We start from the raw sequence: 18,299 nt of genomic DNA on the forward strand, positions 1-18,299 counted from the left end.
TCTGTTTACTCTCTAGGTCTGAAGAGGAGTTGGAGCAAATGACCAATGCACTAAAGGAAGCTGCCAGCAAATTTGGGCTAAACACAGAGTACCTCGTTATGGCGCGTGGTCATTGTCAGAATGCTGATCATCTACAATCACTGCAGGTTGGGGACCAGTCCTACAAGAGTGCAAGAATTCAAATACCTAGCGGCACTTTTCACTGAGAACTCGTCATGTGAAGCAGAGATCAATGCCAGAACACAGGCAGGAAACCGATCTTACCACAGCCTAGCACAACTGCTTCGGTCCAGATATCTCTCCAGACAGTTCAAGATTCGACTGAACAAAACCATGATCCAGCCTGTTCTATATGGCTGTGAGACATGGAGTATCTGGAAATAGGACTTCATAAGCTTTTTGTTTTTGAGAGAAAAGTGCTTCGAAAGAACTTCGGTCCAGTTCTGGATGCAGATACAGGGGAATGGAGGATCAGATACAACCAAGAGCTTGAACTATACCAGCAGCCCAACATAGCGGGAACTGTCAAAGCCAAATGAATGCATTGGGCCGGCCATGTGGCCCAGATGGAGGATCACAGATGGCCTCGGAAGCTCCTGGATTTCACACCTACAGAGACTGCCAGGGAGATCCAAGAAGAGTTGGAGGGATGGACTCCATGAAGATTTAAATTAAGTGTCAATAGATGTGAACAGATGGTGGATAGCAGCAATGGACAGAATACAGTGGAGGAGGAAACTTTTAAATGTGTGCAGTCCACCCGAAAATTTTATCACAAAGCAACACAGATTATGAATATTTGATTTAGTTCCAAAAGCTATATAGTGTTTGCTACTCCCATAATCCCAAATCTTTTAATCTTTTTTATCTTGGCATTTCATTTTTCTCTTGCATCAAGATTTCTTCAAATGGCTCTGAGCACTATGGGACTTAACTGCTGAGGTCATCAGTCAACTAGAACTTAGAACTACTTAAACCTAACTAATGTAAGGACATCACACACATCCATGCCTGAGGCAGAATTTGAACCTGCGACTGTAGCGGTCGCTCGGTTACAGACTGAAGTGGCAAGATTTCTTCCAAAACTTTAAATGATATTGATAGTTTTATCTCAAAATTTATAACATTTTCCAGAACTCTATCAATGATTTACAGTCAAGTTCACAGCAAACAATTTTTGGTGTCAATGAAATACAATCATTTTCACTTTATTGATACAAACAACTATGTCAAATATTAATACAGAAGTACAGTGCCAAATATTAATACAGAATTACAATAAGTCCAAGAACCTAATACTTCCAAATAATTTAATAACTGATTCAGCTTTTGTTTTTATACCCAGGGCAAAAGTTATGGAACATTACTAACCTGGTTTTAATAACCTGTCCTGGAGGATGTTTTATGACAAGATCACGCCCATCAAGATGTTTAAGTGTCATCTCAAAGCCACAGAGAGCTTCAGTAAGAGAAAGTGCATGGGTGATAACTAGATCATCACCAGTTCGTTGGAATTTATCGTGTGGTTTTTGTTGAAGAACTATAATTACATCCCCTGGTTCAACATCAGGCTAGAAATTTAAAAACAATTATTGTCATATCATTAACAAATAAGAAAAGCTACTAATCATTATATAACAAACCTGTTGGTCCCCTTCTCCACGAAAGTATATTTTCTGACTTTCCTTCATTCCCTTATCAACATGGACTTCTAGTATTTTTGTTTCATTCACAACTTTTTTACCCCTGCATGCTACACAGCGATCCTTCTCGTGTATGACCTCGCCTGTAAAATGCAACTGATTACAAACATTCGTGTATTGTCATAATTAAAAATCAGACTATTTTACAGGCTGATACACCAGATTAAAAGGAAAATAGTAGAAAATTTGTGGTGCTTCTGGTGGATACTGCCCATCACATGTATGCAGATGTGTGAAATATCAAACTTTGAGCCTTCTTACAATTTTGTCCAAATTTCCATTCCTGTAAAGAGCTGGTGGGTGTCAAACTCTCGAGTTCTGAATTATGAAGTACGCATACGAAGTATACTGTTGAGCACTGGCAACAAAGACTATGTCCTACCACAATAACAAACTAATTGGCCAGTCTAAGGCTTTCCAGATATTGTCATACAATACAGAAATCTGAAGATACTCCATCAATATAAAATACACCATTCAGTTTAGAAAAGTTAACCACTTCCAGAACTTTTACACTAAGTAACAAAGAGAATTTCTTACTAACCATTTTCAGAAGATCTTTTTCCTGATTAGTTCAATACTTTAAAGGCAATACTTTAAATGCATTAGCTGTAAATTTCTTTCTGCTTCAATTAATTGCAGTTACAAGGTTGGAGTGCTTACCTTCACCACTACATGTTGGACATCTTGACTGCAGTTGCTGCGTCATTCCAGGTCCCAACTGTCTGTAGGTAACTTTAAAACCACAACCAGCACATGTTCGGCACGTATGCGTTGTACCTGCTCTTCCTCCTTTCCTTTAACATAAACAGCATGATAATATAAAACCATTAACACAAATGAAAATTCACAGATCAGTTTTTTCAGTACTTACCCACCACAAGTTGTACAGATGACATTCTTACTAAGCTGCAATTTGGATGTTTTACCATTGTACAGATCTTCTAGGGAGACCCTGGAACAATCAAATGAATAAATTTGGAATGAAGCAGTGATTTCTGCTGATTATTACACTGGACATACACTGTGAGAACAACACTGTTACTTTATATTTTAATGGCTTTTATCAATGTTCAACTATCAATAAAATTTTGTTTTCTGAACTCTTAGTACAAGTTCACAAGGTGACATCATAAACGTCATGAAATTTTGCAGTGAATTGTGGAAACTAATAAAAATTGGTCTATAATCAGAACTATAAAGTATAGACACTCATCTGTAAGTAACTCCATCTATAGTAATTGTGGAAGTATCACTATTTTCATGCCGTCACATATTTGCATTATGGAGCTCTGTTGGTTGCCAGTTATTATAGAAACTCCTCGAGTTCACCTCACCTCAGAGCTGTGTTGGTTACACATTTATGGTTTAGATGTACTCTACTAGGATTGTCATACTTCTGCGAAGTTTTAGTTTTTTTTTTTAATTTCCAAATGACATGTTTTATGAACATGGCAGCAGAGTGTACTTGGTCAAGTTTTCTTTAAGTGTGACAATTGTAGCAGATTTCAGCAATAACTGGCCATGACAGAAGTGCAAACAACACTACTGGCCAACTAAGGACAAAACTGAAAACTCACTGAGGAAGAACATCAGGGGAACTGGGAGAATTATAATTAGAACTATTTTAAAGTTTGACAAAATCTTTGACATTGTCAATGATGAGCTGATCAAGCTACAGGACAGTGAGCAAAATTATAAACCTATCTTGCTAAATGGAACAAGACTAAAAAAGTAAGGAAACTGCTAATGCTATTACTTGGACAGCAAGCCTTTACTTCCTGTTGGGGAATGGAAAATCACCAAGGATATTTGATTTATGCTGTTCATTCACCCAAAAACATTATCTGCTCAAGCACAAATTTCATAGCTGTGTGAAGCACATGGCAGTGCACACTGTCATCCAGCCAAATTTGATGAGACACACACAATTTCCTTTGTTAGACAAGCCAACTGACCAATGACCTTTCTGCACAATTTCTGCAAACTCAGCCCGAAAAGTTCACTTAAATTTATATTACGTGGTACAATTCACCTACTGAAAAGAAAGTTACAAGAAGATGTGGCTCATGTAAAAACTTCACATCATCTCTAAAGATTACACAGCATTATAATGTAGAATTTATATATCAATCACACTGTTATGCAAATGTTAACCAACACATCCCCTGGTATGCGACATTGTGTAATGAAACCCTTATTCACCAAATTTACTGTTCAATTAAGTCACATTTTATACTTAATCATGGTTAAGCACACATTTTCCACTTCAAATACAAGGATAAGGTACCATCAAAGTATTTTAAAAATTAGATTCAACTTCTGCCAAACCAATCTCATCCCCAGACTATTCATTTTTAATGTTATCAAATTACACTTGCATAACAAAATACCTTACAGGCAAGAACAGCAGAGGTGCTTTGAAGTTACATCAATAATCTAAAATCAGTGCAGGACAATGTGCTTTAGACTTTCCATCATTAGATTCTTAAACCTGTATCTTGATTTTAAAAAATCCCAGGCATCAAACCAAAATAATTAAAACAGTTTAGCTGTACCCTGTAACAGTACAAATCACAATGAGATAAGTACTGAACACCATTTCATTATGGAAATCATTAGTATCAATCTACACTTCCACCGTATTTTCTCATGTTCTTTAAGATACTGCAACTACTTAAGCTTTTGATGTTAAAATAATGAAATCACAAATTGAATGTTAAATCTTTGTTAGCACGCACACTAATCTAATTATTTACAAAGAAATATTTACAATCTTTGCATTAGCACAGCAAAATTTGTTTCTGGTTTCATATTTGAACTTTAACTCCACATTTGAAAAGGCACTTTTAATTACATTTTACCCATATGTACAGAATGCATCAAATCTTCACTTTTGCATGTTTATTCCTCATGTAATAATGTGGATACACTCAAAAGATTGTAAATTTTGATACCCCATCTTCGTGTAATGAGTATCTGACAGTCAACTTTTTGCCGTGAATAACAACTGATGTTCTTACGTATGTGATAATACATCACCATTTATTAAATAGGGGGTTTAGTAGTAGCTGAGAAAAACTAAAAATCCCTATGGATAAAGTCCATCAGATAAAATACCAAAAACCCACACACCACTTTTGTTCTACGCAATTTTTCAGTATTTTTACGTGGCTGTCACAACTCTGCAAGTCTATTACCCCAAGTCCATAAAACTTCTTATGCTAGAAAAGTTCAATAATTCATTTGTTAATTCTGAACAGTTTATTTTCAAGATCAATGACTACAGTTACCCATAGGCACAAAAAATGGACCAAAAACTCAATTTTGTTGTAATTATTATACCTCAATCACAACTCAAGGTGAACAACATATCAAAATTTTTCTACAATGAATTAACATGTCTATTCTGACCTGTTAGCAATTAAAGCTGAAGAAAGGAGGATCAAAATTCATATGTAAGTGAAAGCATATTAACTGCTTTGAAGCAACATTAATAATGATACTGTTATAAAAAGAGTATTTCACAATGAATTAAAGTAAATTTTGTCACAACACAAAGAAACAGTTAACTGTTTCCCACAGTAAACCAATAATTACACTTACTTTAGTGTGTGTATGGTATCCTCTCCTCTGTGACGTCTTCTGCCTCTCATACCAGGCCCCATACCCATACCAAACAGGCCACCACCAAATATCTGTGAGAACAAATCATCTGAAGAAAAGCCATGTCCTTCATGGGCTCCTTCTTGCATGCCCTTCAGCCCAACTCTGTCATATGTGGAACGTTTCTTGGGATCAGACAATACTTCATAAGCAAATGAAATCTCTTTGAATTTGTCCCCAGCTTCTGGATTCTTGTCGGGATGAAATTCCTTTGCCAACTTTCTGTATGCCTGGAAAGATGATTTCATTCATTTATAAAATCACAAAGAGGCTTATGGCTGACTAGTACTTACCTTTCGCAGGCAAAACTAATACTTCCTGCTGACCCATCTATAAAGTTTAAGTACTGTAAATGAAAAGCTCTACTTGTGGAATTAACTCTTTGTGATTATAGCCAAATATAAAATATTGATTCATTTTTCTAACAAGAATTTGTTAATTCCCTTTCAGCACGATTTCTGCAGAGGAAAGTTTAGTCATATATGACTTGACACATGCAGCACAACAAACCTGCATCACAGGTGTCAAATTAAACAAGTTGTGTTCTTCCTGCCCATATATTCCAAAGACATTAATAGCCCATTCAGAAACTTAGTTTCTTCTCCTGCTGGTCATTATATTGTAAGTTTAAATTAAAAAGACCAAAATAATCTCAGCTGTAAATACTAACAACACGACTAACTTCCCTTAATGTTTAAATTACCACTACATATGCCCTTAGTACAATTTCATCCACACAATCTCAAATTTACTTACATGACATAGAAAACAAGGAAAACAACGGAAAATGATCTCAGATTATCCTTACACTGAAGACAGAAGTGAGACTGTCATATGAGGAAATTTGCTGTAAGAAATTCTGTTGAATATAAGAATATCCCAAAGACCACTGATTAGACATAGTACCTTTTTGCAGCCAACAAAGCACTGGAAACAAAATCACAAGTATTTTTCATTGTGTAAACAATCCTAAATACTAGAGACCGCTGCACAAGTACTGCAAAAAAATCAGACCAAATTACCATCTTAAGGTAGAAAAAGATTAACTGTGAAAGCACACAACAAAAACTTTCTGCTAGATTAAACCTGTGTGCCAAACTGGGGTTCTAGCCTGGAACTTTTTCTTTTTTGCAAAAAATATTCTACAGGATGAGCTAGCCAAGCACTATTCATGACCTGTCCTCACACTTAGTCCCAACAGTTTCTTATCTACCTTTCAAACTTCACAGAAGTGACTAGGGCTCCTGGAAGAAAGGATATTGCAGGGATTTGGCTTAGCCGCAGCTTGCTGGATTGTCTCCACAATGACTTTTCCACTCACCACTGCAGTGAAAATTCATTCTCATTACTGGGAGAGCATTTCAAGGAAAACAATTATACAGTAGATGTCCAAACTACTATGGCAGCTTGTGAGCAGTTTAACATTGCATGAAATGGAAACAATTGCAACACTACAACCTGCAGCATATTTTTAAGACCCACAAGCACACACAAAGATATATGCCTGGTCAGACCAGACAGAATTGCAATCCCTCTGCAAATGTTATCTAGAAAAATGCCAAACATTAACTGAAAGAATGGAAGTTTTTAAAGTGTAGCATATTGATTTTTACTGCATAATTCCAAACAAATTCTTCTGATCACTTACAAAATGTCAAAGTCGAGAAAGGAAAATCTATTGGCAAATAACCAAGTTGGTCGAAGTAACTTTCACATTCCCTTACTTATGCTACTTTTACCTATATAAAAAGAATTCTGAATGACAAGAAGCCTTAAGCACATGAAAAAGGTTCTGGTTCAAAGATGTAAAAATCTCATTTCATTAAGCATTCATTATATCATTAAACTGAAGACAAGGAAGCACCATATAATTTACCACTTTAAACATTTCTTAAGATATGATGTCATTGGGAATAAAAATCAAAATCCTGTTTACTGCTGATAAAACACGCTACAAAATATTCAAATACAACACTGAATGGTGATGGACAAGCAGCATATTATGAATGAATGAAACAAGCCATCACTAACAACAGGTTATTATATGATGTCTTATCCATTTCTACAAACAAATTTAATTCCATGTTATGCTAAATTGTCTCACAGCTAAAAATGCGCAATTTAATGAGAATGAGCATACAGAGCAATGTGCACTTCTCTTGACCCACAGATTAGCAACATGAACAACTCCTAAACTCTACATATTGCTCCTTCATGCTTTTATTCTCAACAAAGACAACTGAATTTCCAGTAGATATGGTCAAAATTTAACACTGCTGAAAAGCATCTAAGGTAAGGAAAAGTATGTAAATCTACATCTAACAAACACTGGGGGAGAAAAGTTTGCTACTAACTTAGCTTGCATTAATGTTGATTGTGTGTTAACATGTTCCACCTGTAGGACACGACAAACCAGTGTCATCTTTCATATCCGAGTTGCAACCATGTTAACATTGAACTCACTACCCTCTGAAGGGCACCATCCACTGTTTCACACACAACACATTTCAATTGCAGAATATTGAAGATTTGATGCAGCAATCATTCAAATATTGTACAAATAACGAATCACACCATATTTTAAGTGAGCCAGTGTGAATGAATAAGTATGCATTTGTTACTGTTTACTGGCTACCACATGATTTCAGGACACTCTTAGCACAGCAGCCAGTACTCATTCTGACATTTACATTTTCAGCATTTTTGTTCTAACTCAGGTTACCTTGGACTGACTGACGTGAATTTGAATACAGAAAAGCAACTGAAATCACTCAACAGAGGAAAGTCCACTGGACCTGACAGGATACCAATTCGATTCTACACAGAGTACGCGAAAGAAATGGCCCCCTTCTAACAGCCATGTGCCTCAAGTCTCTGAGGAACGTAAGGTTCCAAATGCTTGGAAAAGAGCACAGGTAGTCCCAGTCTTCAAGAAGGGTCGTCGAGCAGATGCGCAAAACTATAGCCCTATATCTCTGACGTCGATCTGTTATAGAATATTGGAACATGTTTTTTGCTTGCGTATCATGTCGTTTTTGGAAACCCAGAATCTACTCTGTAGTAATCAACATGGATTCCGGAAACAGCGATCGTGTGAGACCCAACTCACTTTATTTGTTCATGAGACCCAGAAAATATTAGATACAGACTCCCAGGTAGATGCTATTTTCCTTGACTTCCGGAAGGCGTTTGATACAGTTCCGCACTGTTGCCTGATAAACAAAGTAAGAGCCTACGGAATATCAGACCAGCTGTGTGGCTGGATTGAAGAGTTTTTAGCAAACAGAACACAGCATGTTGTTATCAATGGAGAGACGTCTACAGACTTTAAGGTAACCTCTGGCGTGCCACAGGGGAGTGTTATGGGACCATTGCTTTTCGCAATACAAATAAATGACCTAGTAGATAGTGTCTGAAGTTCCATGAGGCTTTTCACGGATGATTCTTGATGCTGTAGTATACAGAGAAGTTGCAGCATTAGAAAATTGTAGCGAAATGCAGGAAGATCTGCAGCGGATAGGCACTTGGTGCAGGGAGTGGCAACTGACCCTTAACATAGACAAATGTAATGTATTGCGAATACATAGAAAGAAGGATCCTTTATTGTACGATTATATGATAGCGGAACAAACACTGGTAGCAGTAACTTCTGTAAAATATCTGGGAGTATGCGTGTGGAACGATTTGAAGTGGAATGACCATATAAAATTAATTGTTGGTAAGGCGGGTACCAGGTTGAGATTCATTGGGAGAGTCCTTAGAAAATGTAGTCCATCAACAAAGGAGGTGGCTTACAAAACACTCGTTCGACCTATACTTGAGTATTGCTCATCAGTGTGGGATCCGTACCAGGTCGGGTTGACGGAGGAGATAGAGAAGATCCAAAGAAGAGCGGCGCGTTTCGTTACCGGGTTATTTGGTAACCGTGATAGCGTTACGGAGATGTTTAATAAACTCAAGTGGCAGACTCTGCAAGAGAGGCGCTCTGCATCGCGGTGTAACTTGCTCGCCAGGTTTCGAGAGGGTGCGTTTCTGGATGATGTATCGAATATATTGCTTCCCCCTACTTATACCTCCCGAGGAGATCACGAATGCAAAATTAGAGAGATTAGAGCACGCACAGAGGCTTTCAGACAGTCTTTCTTCCCGCGAACCATACGCGACTGGAACAGGAAAGGGAGGTAATGACAGTGGCACGTAATGTGCCCTCCGCCACACACCGTTGGGTGGCTTGCAGAGTATAAATGTAGATGTAGATTAACTATTTGTTGGTTACTAACTGTTGCCAGTGGTTAAGAGGTCTTTGCATTTGGTGTGGTGTGAAAGTTCACAGAGAGTGTAGTGTTTATGGTTAATCTGTTGATATGGACCAGTGGCAGAGTTTTTCCATAATCAAGTTCACATCTTCCTGAACTACTTCTGTTCTCCCCTTTGAGGAGTACAGTTGTGTCATCTGCAAATAATGTGGTTTTGCGTGCATCTATGATCAGGCTCAAGACATTAATATACAGGAGGAATAGTTAAAGTCTCAAGACAGCACTGTGACACCTTGTTTAACAGTTTTAGTAGTAGACAATTTCAGTGGTTTGAGTTGGTTGTTAGTGTACTACATGCTGACTTTCTGTACAGGATTGCTCTGAGACGTTGCAATCCATTTGTCTACAAGTCCTCTGATACCATAGTGTTCAATTTTTTCCAGCAATATCTCTTGATCCACTGCATCAAAACCCTTTGATAGATCTAGAAATATGCCTGTAGTTTCATAACTAATGGATCTAGTATATTAATGCAGTTATATACTGCCTTTTCTGTCGACTTATCTCTAAACCCATGTTGGGATAAACTCAATAAACCTTTTACCTTTGAAGCCCACTAGTTTTTTTATGCACAATTTTTCCAAACCAGGGACTCATGCAAAACATTTTCAATTTTAGAGTTTTAAATGACGACTATTTGGAATAAGTGTAATCATTGGGGGTATGGGTAGTTGTGGAAATAAATGAAATTGTGATATGCCTATTTAGTTGTCAATCCACATCTATCATTACCTTTTCTTTGAAATATGGATTGGTTCAGATAATTTCAGTGCTTCTGGGAATGCACTTACCCAGAAAAATCAGTCAAGAGGAGAATTAGTGGTTGAGCAGTAGTATGCATGCAATTTTTTATGAGAGTTGCAGGAGTATCATCAATGCCAGTTGAATAAGTTTTTTTCTCAGAGCTTTTGCATCCTCTTCTTGTCACTGGTAATTAATATTTACTTGTGGATTTTAGTTGGTTTGGTAGTCGATATTTTGTGCCTGGATTATGTTTCACCAATTTTTCAGCTATGTCCGCAAAGAATTTTTAATGTGTTTAATTTCTACTTTAGCTTATATAACTGTTTTCCATCTTCATCTTTTTGTAATATTCCACACTGCTTTTACTCTGTTTTTGGATTTGACAGTGTACTCCCTGTGCATCCTCTTAGCCTGGATTATCATTTCTTAGGAGGCATGTGTAGCTTTTATATTATTTGTAACAACAAAATTGACAGAATAATTTAATTAGATTGATAAATCTACTCACCAAACCGCAGCAGAAGACAAAAGAAGGTTGTAATTAGGCAAGCTTTCAGAGCCCAATTGCTCTTTCAGGCAGACGGTTTGCTGGAAAAGGACTGGAGAGGTCTAAGAAAAGGGTAAATTTCAGTAAAGTCGCCCAGAAGTGCAGGTCAGGGGAGACTTACCACAGGTATGAGAAGGAAAGACTCTTTCCCTTGCTGTAAGTTTCCCCTGGTCCACAGTTCTGGGTGACTTTCCCGAACTCTCCAGTCCTTTTTCTTCACCCCTCTTCCTTCTCCATCAACCCTTCTGCCTGATAAGGAGTCATTGGCTCCAAAAGCTTGCATAATTACAACCTTCTCTTATGTGTGTTTTATATTATTTGATTAGTTGAGGGGAGTCTCTGTTTTATGTAAGACACATGAAGTATTTTTGGAGGAGGTTTTCACAGCTGGACTAATTGTTCTTGTTACCCTTACCACTATTTCCTTAGTGATTTTTGTGGAAATGCCTCTTCAAAATGGTGAGTCACTGTGTCAAGAGATGTTAAATTTTTTGTTGACTTTATTCACTACATCTCTCCAATTTACTTATAAAAACATGTAGTTCTTGATTGTAATAACTTAGGCAACATTGAGTTTGAGGTATCTCTGTTTACATCAACATTCAGTATGGCAGTTCGGTGGTCACTGAGCCCTACTTTGTAGATTTGTAGTGTTGGTCTAAGTTAATTTCTAGTTGCAAGAATTTGGTCTAAAGCTGTCTTGGACACTGGTGTTATTCTAGTGGCCTCATTTATGAGACCATGCAGATTGTAAGATTTTACAGTATTGATAGTCATGTTAGGTTTGAAAGTACATATTAAAAGTCACCACGACATGTTTCCACTGACTTTGCTTAAAATAAAGTACAATTGGAGCAAAAAATCATTAACGAGCTTTTGATAGAGGTATAAAGTGAAGCATGTGGCAACAAAGCTTGCAGTGAATCAGGACGGAACACTGAAAACACACAATAGATAGATCCAGACACCTCATTCAATGACATGGTACAGTCTGCATTTGAATGTTGAAAGGAAGCCATTTGTCAGAAGCTTTCATTGATAAGGGCCTTTGTTCTGTACTAGTTACATTTCCACTAAATGTTCACAGGATAAACAAATGCTCCCAGCATAGCAAAATAATGCAGTATGGAAAAAAAAACTGTGGACACAGAACAATGAATTTCATCAGGTCATTCAAAGCACAGTGAAACTGAAGAACCAATGAAATATCAACAGACCTGTTATGCTTGTAAGGCTGGAGCCTGGACAGTGAAGAGCACTTTATTACAGGAAAACCAGTGAAAAGACTTAATGACTATAGTTAAGTCTCAAACCCTATAAGTTAAATGATACCACACAGAATAACTTTAATGTTGTGCCACAACAGTATACTTTCAAATGTGCAAGCAAAGTTACTAGAAATTATGTACAGACCACCAGCGCAAAATATCTTCAATGTCACCATGCAGATTATCTATACAGCTACACACACTCAACTTGAGATTTTATGTCTGTAGTGACTAACATTTAAGAGATATTACAGACTAAAGACAATGACAGTTCAGGACCATTTCTATTTTGTAAATATCCTGAATGGCATTAAACAACAGTGCAACAGCCACTGAACTATTTCATCTGACAACCACACAGGTTCCCAGTGCAACATTGCATTAAATTACACAGGAAAATACTATCTGCTTGCTTCACAACCATTCATTTCATATGGTTGTAAGTTTTAGATTAGAAAGTGGACATATAACCCAACTTACATGTTGTATGACAGATTTGAAATACGAAAGAAGAGTGCTTCTTTGTGTAATAACTTTTAGACCCAATTAGTACCAATGATAGAGGTTAAACAGTTTATCCCATCATAATCATGAAACAATATGGGTCTAATACAAAACACTGCCATGCATCATGACAAACTTTCATCACAAAGAAATTCACAAATGTACCCAACAAATTTAATACCCATTTCTATTAACATTAAATATTTTCCTCTACAACAGATCAGAGTAAAATTAAATAGGCAGCTACATCACCATTGAAAAATTATTGGATTCATTCAACATCACATAAGAAATATCAAACAGCCATGGAATTTAAAAATGTGAACAAAATGCTTAACTATTTCCAGAGTTTCCATGACACAAATGACAGGGAAATTACTGGCCACAATATTCAGCAGTATATCTACATATATGACAGCAGGGAAGGACTATTGGTAAATACATATCCCACATTCTCAATTGCTCAAAAGTAGTAACTATTCTGGCTATGTCACTGTACAGTACTGAACTGAGTTACATTTCCCAACAAAAACACTCCATTAACACCCATCCACGAAACTAGAGGAAAGGAAAATCTCTACTTGGGGAACTCTTCTGTAACTGTAGCTCATATCCCACATGGATTTATTGTTGTAAGAAAAACTTGTTAATTACTTCTCAGTTTGACTCTTACAGAGGAAATTCGATAAAGTCACTGTTGTTTTGGTCTTCAGTCCTGAGATGGGTTTGATGCAGCTCTCCATGCTACTATATCCTGTGCAAGCTGCTTCATCTCCCAGTAAATACTCCAACCTACAGCCTTCTGGATCTGCTTAATGTATTCATCTCTCTGTCTCCCTCAATTTTTACCCTCCACACTGCCCTCCAGTACTAAATTGGTGATCCCTTGATGCCTCACAACATGTCCTACCAACCGATCCCTTCTAGTCAAGTTGTGCCACGAACTCTTCTCCCCAATTCTATTCAATGCCTCCTCATTAGTTATGTGATCTAATCTTCAGCATACTTCTGTAGCACCACATTTCGAAAGCTTCTACTCTCTTCTTGTCTAAACTATTTATCGTCCATGTTTCACTTCTATACATGGCTACACTCCATACAAATACTTTCAGAAACGACTTCCTGACACTTAAATCTATACTCGATGTTGACAAATTTCTCTTCTTCAGAAACACTTTCCTGGCCATTGCCAGTCTACATTTTATATCCTCTCTACTTCGACCATCAGTTATTTTGATCCCCAAATAGCAAAACTCCTTTACTACTTTAAGTATCTCATTCCCTAATCTAATTCCCTCAGCATCACCCACGTTAACTCTACTACATTCCACTATCCTCGTTTTGCTTTTGTTGATGTTCACCTTACATCCTCCTTTCAAGACACTGTCCATTCCATTTAACTGCTCTTCTAAGTCCTTTGCCGCCTGACAGTTATGACGACAGCGGCGAATCTTAAAGTTTTTATTTCTTCTCTGTGCATTTTAATACATACAACATATACAACAAATCTGTTTCACAGACATAAAAACAAGCAGTTTGTGCTGTTCCAGCCCCTATATTCCCAGGACACAAATTATTCAGAAACTTATGTTTGTCAATGAGAAGCATGAAAAAGAGAAGTGTTGTGTTTGTGGTGCCCTTGCCCTGTGGTTTTATGAGAATAAGCTGATATGTTACAAGCTGTTCACCAGTAACAACTGACAAAGAGGCAGACACTTGACAGTGAGGAAACAATTGGGTCAAATCCTAACAAGAATGTAACTACCAAACGCCCGGGGCGCGGAGTGGGGGCTGACAACACAGGACACACAAGTGTTTATAATTCCAAAACTACATAAATTTGCCATAAAAATAATTGACATGATATGCAGCCAAACTTACAATCCAAAAGAGCCAAACATTTAGGTAACCTCTGACGTCTTCTGAATGTATACAAAGCAGTGTTTGATTTGTGGGGCACTCAACTGCACCGTCATCAGCACCCATATGAAGTCCCAATTTTTATTCAATCCAATCTGGCCACTGTCATATGATGATGATGACAACACAACACTCAGTTCCCAGGCAGAGAAAATCTCCAACCCAGCTGGGAATCTACCCCGAGACCCCAATGCAGCAACACTAGTCACTAGACCACTATCTGCAGACAATTTGTAACAACTGTAATTCCACTTATACAGTTGCAGAAAATACTGATGGTTGGTTGGTTGTTTTGGGGAAGGAGACCAGACAGCGTGGTCATCGGTCTCATCGGATTAGGGAAGGATGGGGAAGGAAGTCAGCCACACCCTTTCCAAGGAACCATCCCAGCATTTGCCTGGAGCGATTTAGGAAAATCACGGAAAACCTAAATCAGGATGGCCGGACGCGGGATTGAACCATCGTCCTCCCGAATGCGAGTCCAGTGTCGAACCACTGCATCACCTCGCTCGGTGAAAATACTGAATTGTGGCTATAAATTAAGGTAGCCTTTCATGACAATTTAGCTACAAATAATCTGCCTCTCAAAATACACATTAACCTATGTACTGTGGAGCAAGAGGGTCGAAACTTCCATTGCTCCTATTTTAGCCTTTAACGAGAAACATTAAGTGCCAATTCCAGCAAACCGGAAACAAATTTCCTAGATAATATATGACTACATACCTCCCATTAGTGTCGCTCAGCAGTGAACTACGCCATAACTGGCTCCAAGCCAAATGTTTTAAGTAAAACAGTTATCGCTAAAATATCATACCTCACTGGGAAAAATAAGTATTTTCACCAGGGACGCAAATTTAACTACAAAATAAGATGTGTATAACGAAAAAGATTACTATTGCCTTCAACTTCCTAACAATCACCTTCCAACTACAGATCAATCTATTGCGCACACATGCACAAGCTTTTACCCACTTCATCAGAAAAGGAGGAAAAAACATTCATTCACACATATCTGCAAAGTTTGGCAGCTCATTCCCTGACAAAGACTGTGGCCAAAAGCTCACGTGTAAGTGTCAATTGTGCCTGTCTGCAACTTGGCATGTTATCTGTAAATAAGAAGTAAGCTATCTTTTCCTACAATGTTGACAAATTATGTCTAGGACAGGTTTTGCATTTCTGCATATTAATATGAACAGTTAACTTTTGTATCATTCGCAACATCTGTAGCTATAGTCCATCCATTCAAAAAACTTAATACTTCATTTTCTTTTTAATGGCTGCATCAGCTGCTCTTGTCTAGGCAAATGTTCTGTTAACTATGAAAAAGCAGTTTAAGTTTTAGTTGAGATCCATAGCCACTTTTTAAAAATGTGGAAAGTTAATTTTCGCATGCAGTTTATGTATTGTTCAATTGCTAAAGCAAGTGTCACAAGAAGAATTGAAAGGCACAAAAAGTAAACTCAGCAAACCATTCTCAGAACATACTCTAATTCTGCTTTTTCAAAGCAGTAACTTTCTGCTAATTTTGTCACTTACAGTCTGTGGAAGTACTGCACTAGATTAATGATAACTACTGCAGCCAACAGATCTTGTCCCTCATTCCTATTTATCTCTCAATTTATGTTTAGTTTATGCGTATGTATTCATAAAACTTCAATTCTCATAGCAATTACCGTTCCACTTATCATAGCAGATGCAAGTTGCAATGACTGGACATGGGCCTAAATTTTCTGTTCATTTCTTTCACTTACTGTGAAGTATAAGAAGTCTCAAATCTTCAGTTAAGCTTTTGAAACTTGACTTCTTCACTGCCACTACAGGTTTTTCAACGCATTAAACATGTTTAAGTAGGATAATTATTGTCTCCATTAGAAGTACAACCAAAGAAAATTAACACCTGATTGTGAACATATATCTCTATCTGTTCTTCAGATATATTACACAGAATCTAGTTAGGCCTACAACATACAAAGGTCGAACCAAATGCTCTGTTCTCCACTAATAAGGCAAAATGGGTACAGTTCAACCAACACTGATGAAACTGGCTTTTAAGTGTCCCTCATCATAATGTATCAAATACATGTAAAATTTTACTATATATACACCCGGCAGCGGTGGTTCCACGCTCATTTATGATCGAACTGCATTACTGGCACTAGAGCACTTTCAAAAATAAACATTTCGTGACCATGTGATATTTGCACATTCGTTAAGCAATTTGGCTACCTTGATGCATACGGAATATCAGCTTTCGACGAGGTGCTTTCGTGCCACAGAATTTACAACGATCAGGATAAAATTCACCTGCACGTAGGTAAGAACACTACACAACCTTTCTCGTAATATGCTGCGAGGCAACTCTGGCACACAAATAACCACTTGCAATTTCAGTGTCAATTATGAAAAAATTCTAGATCGTCGACGCATTTACAAACTATATATAAGGTACGCCCAAGCATCCACCACGCAATGAACACAAATACTTCTTCACCAAACAGCATGTCACGATTCAATGTGATGCAAGAGATTTACTTAATTAATCATCGTGTCTGACAAAAGATCGGGGTCCAATAAATACATAAAGCGTTTCACATGAATATAAAGTGCTTAACTGGCCAGCACTATGTAAATGGCAAACGTTAACACAAATTTCTAAATTTAAAATATTAAGTGGGAAGAAATTATTATTCCAACGTACAAGTCACTTGTTCGTGCCTCAGAACAAATAGTATCAAAAACACGATTCCACATAGCACCCAGTACTAGAAGGCAGGTGATCCTTAAAAGAAGAACACAATATTTATATTTCTACAACTACCTACCTTTTTAATTTCAACTTCAGATGCATTTCTACTTACACCTAATAAATCATACAACTTAGAATCCGCCATCTTCTAAACAAGGAATGACGTCCGCGATTGGACTCAGGAAGAAGAAACCTATTGATGGCTAAACTTGATCCAAAGTATGTCTTTACGAAGTGAATGTCAACGACATAATACCAAGTCAACGTACTTCTCGATGGTGGTCGAACAGCTGTGTACGAATCGATGATCGTCTACCGGATAGACCGAAAAACAAAAATAAAATAAAATATCACTTTAACTTTTATTCACAAATGGAACTGAAACTAATTTGGTGAATTCTGTTCGTAAAATATAATTTCCAGAGGCCTCTCAAGGGCAGATTCACATATCAACAGAACTTAACGGAACGAAACGTCTTACTCGTCATCATTAAATGAAGCGTTCACACAAGACAGAATACAAACACCTGCATTATCTGCATTGAACTAGGTATCTATAGTTCTCAAAGATGTAAGAAATCACAAACCGCAACTACTGCGGAAATAGAAAGTACCACTGCTATTTTGTCTAAAACTGACATAGTGAGACTGTGGCTGTGTACAATTAATGTAGACTGATTCTTACACAGAAGAAGACAGCAAAAAGCCACTACTAATAAGGCTATTTATTTAAATAAATAGGGCCGTAACCGGTTTCGAACTGAAAAGTTCATCATCAGACGACTGTTCACATGATTCAGAAGACGCACTTCACATAATCGTCGGTTTTAGATTTTTATTTTCCCACTGTAGCGAAATATTCTTGGTGTGTTGGTGCCCAAC

At 37.4% G+C, this 18,299-nt stretch overlaps 1 protein-coding gene across 1 annotated transcript in view; it reads right to left on the minus strand.

Moving 5' to 3' along the window:
- Nucleotides 1-17,650, minus strand: part of LOC124777972 (dnaJ homolog subfamily A member 2-like) — a 32,350-nt gene extending 14,700 nt beyond the window's left edge. The window contains exons 1-6 of the mRNA XM_047253532.1: nucleotides 17,494-17,650; nucleotides 5,310-5,599; nucleotides 2,578-2,658; nucleotides 2,367-2,500; nucleotides 1,644-1,786; nucleotides 1,377-1,571 (exon numbers count right to left, since the gene is read on the minus strand). Of these exons, the coding sequence (XP_047109488.1) occupies nucleotides 1,377-1,571; nucleotides 1,644-1,786; nucleotides 2,367-2,500; nucleotides 2,578-2,658; nucleotides 5,310-5,599; nucleotides 17,494-17,562 (912 nt within the window). The 5' untranslated portion in view covers nucleotides 17,563-17,650. The remainder of the gene's footprint in view (nucleotides 1-1,376; nucleotides 1,572-1,643; nucleotides 1,787-2,366; nucleotides 2,501-2,577; nucleotides 2,659-5,309; nucleotides 5,600-17,493) is intronic.
- Nucleotides 17,651-18,299: the final 649 nt, after the last annotated feature.

The sequence above is a fragment of the Schistocerca piceifrons genome, chromosome 2, assembly GCF_021461385.2.
Source record: "Schistocerca piceifrons isolate TAMUIC-IGC-003096 chromosome 2, iqSchPice1.1, whole genome shotgun sequence".
In the NCBI taxonomy this organism is placed as follows: Eukaryota; Metazoa; Arthropoda; class Insecta; order Orthoptera; family Acrididae; genus Schistocerca; species Schistocerca piceifrons.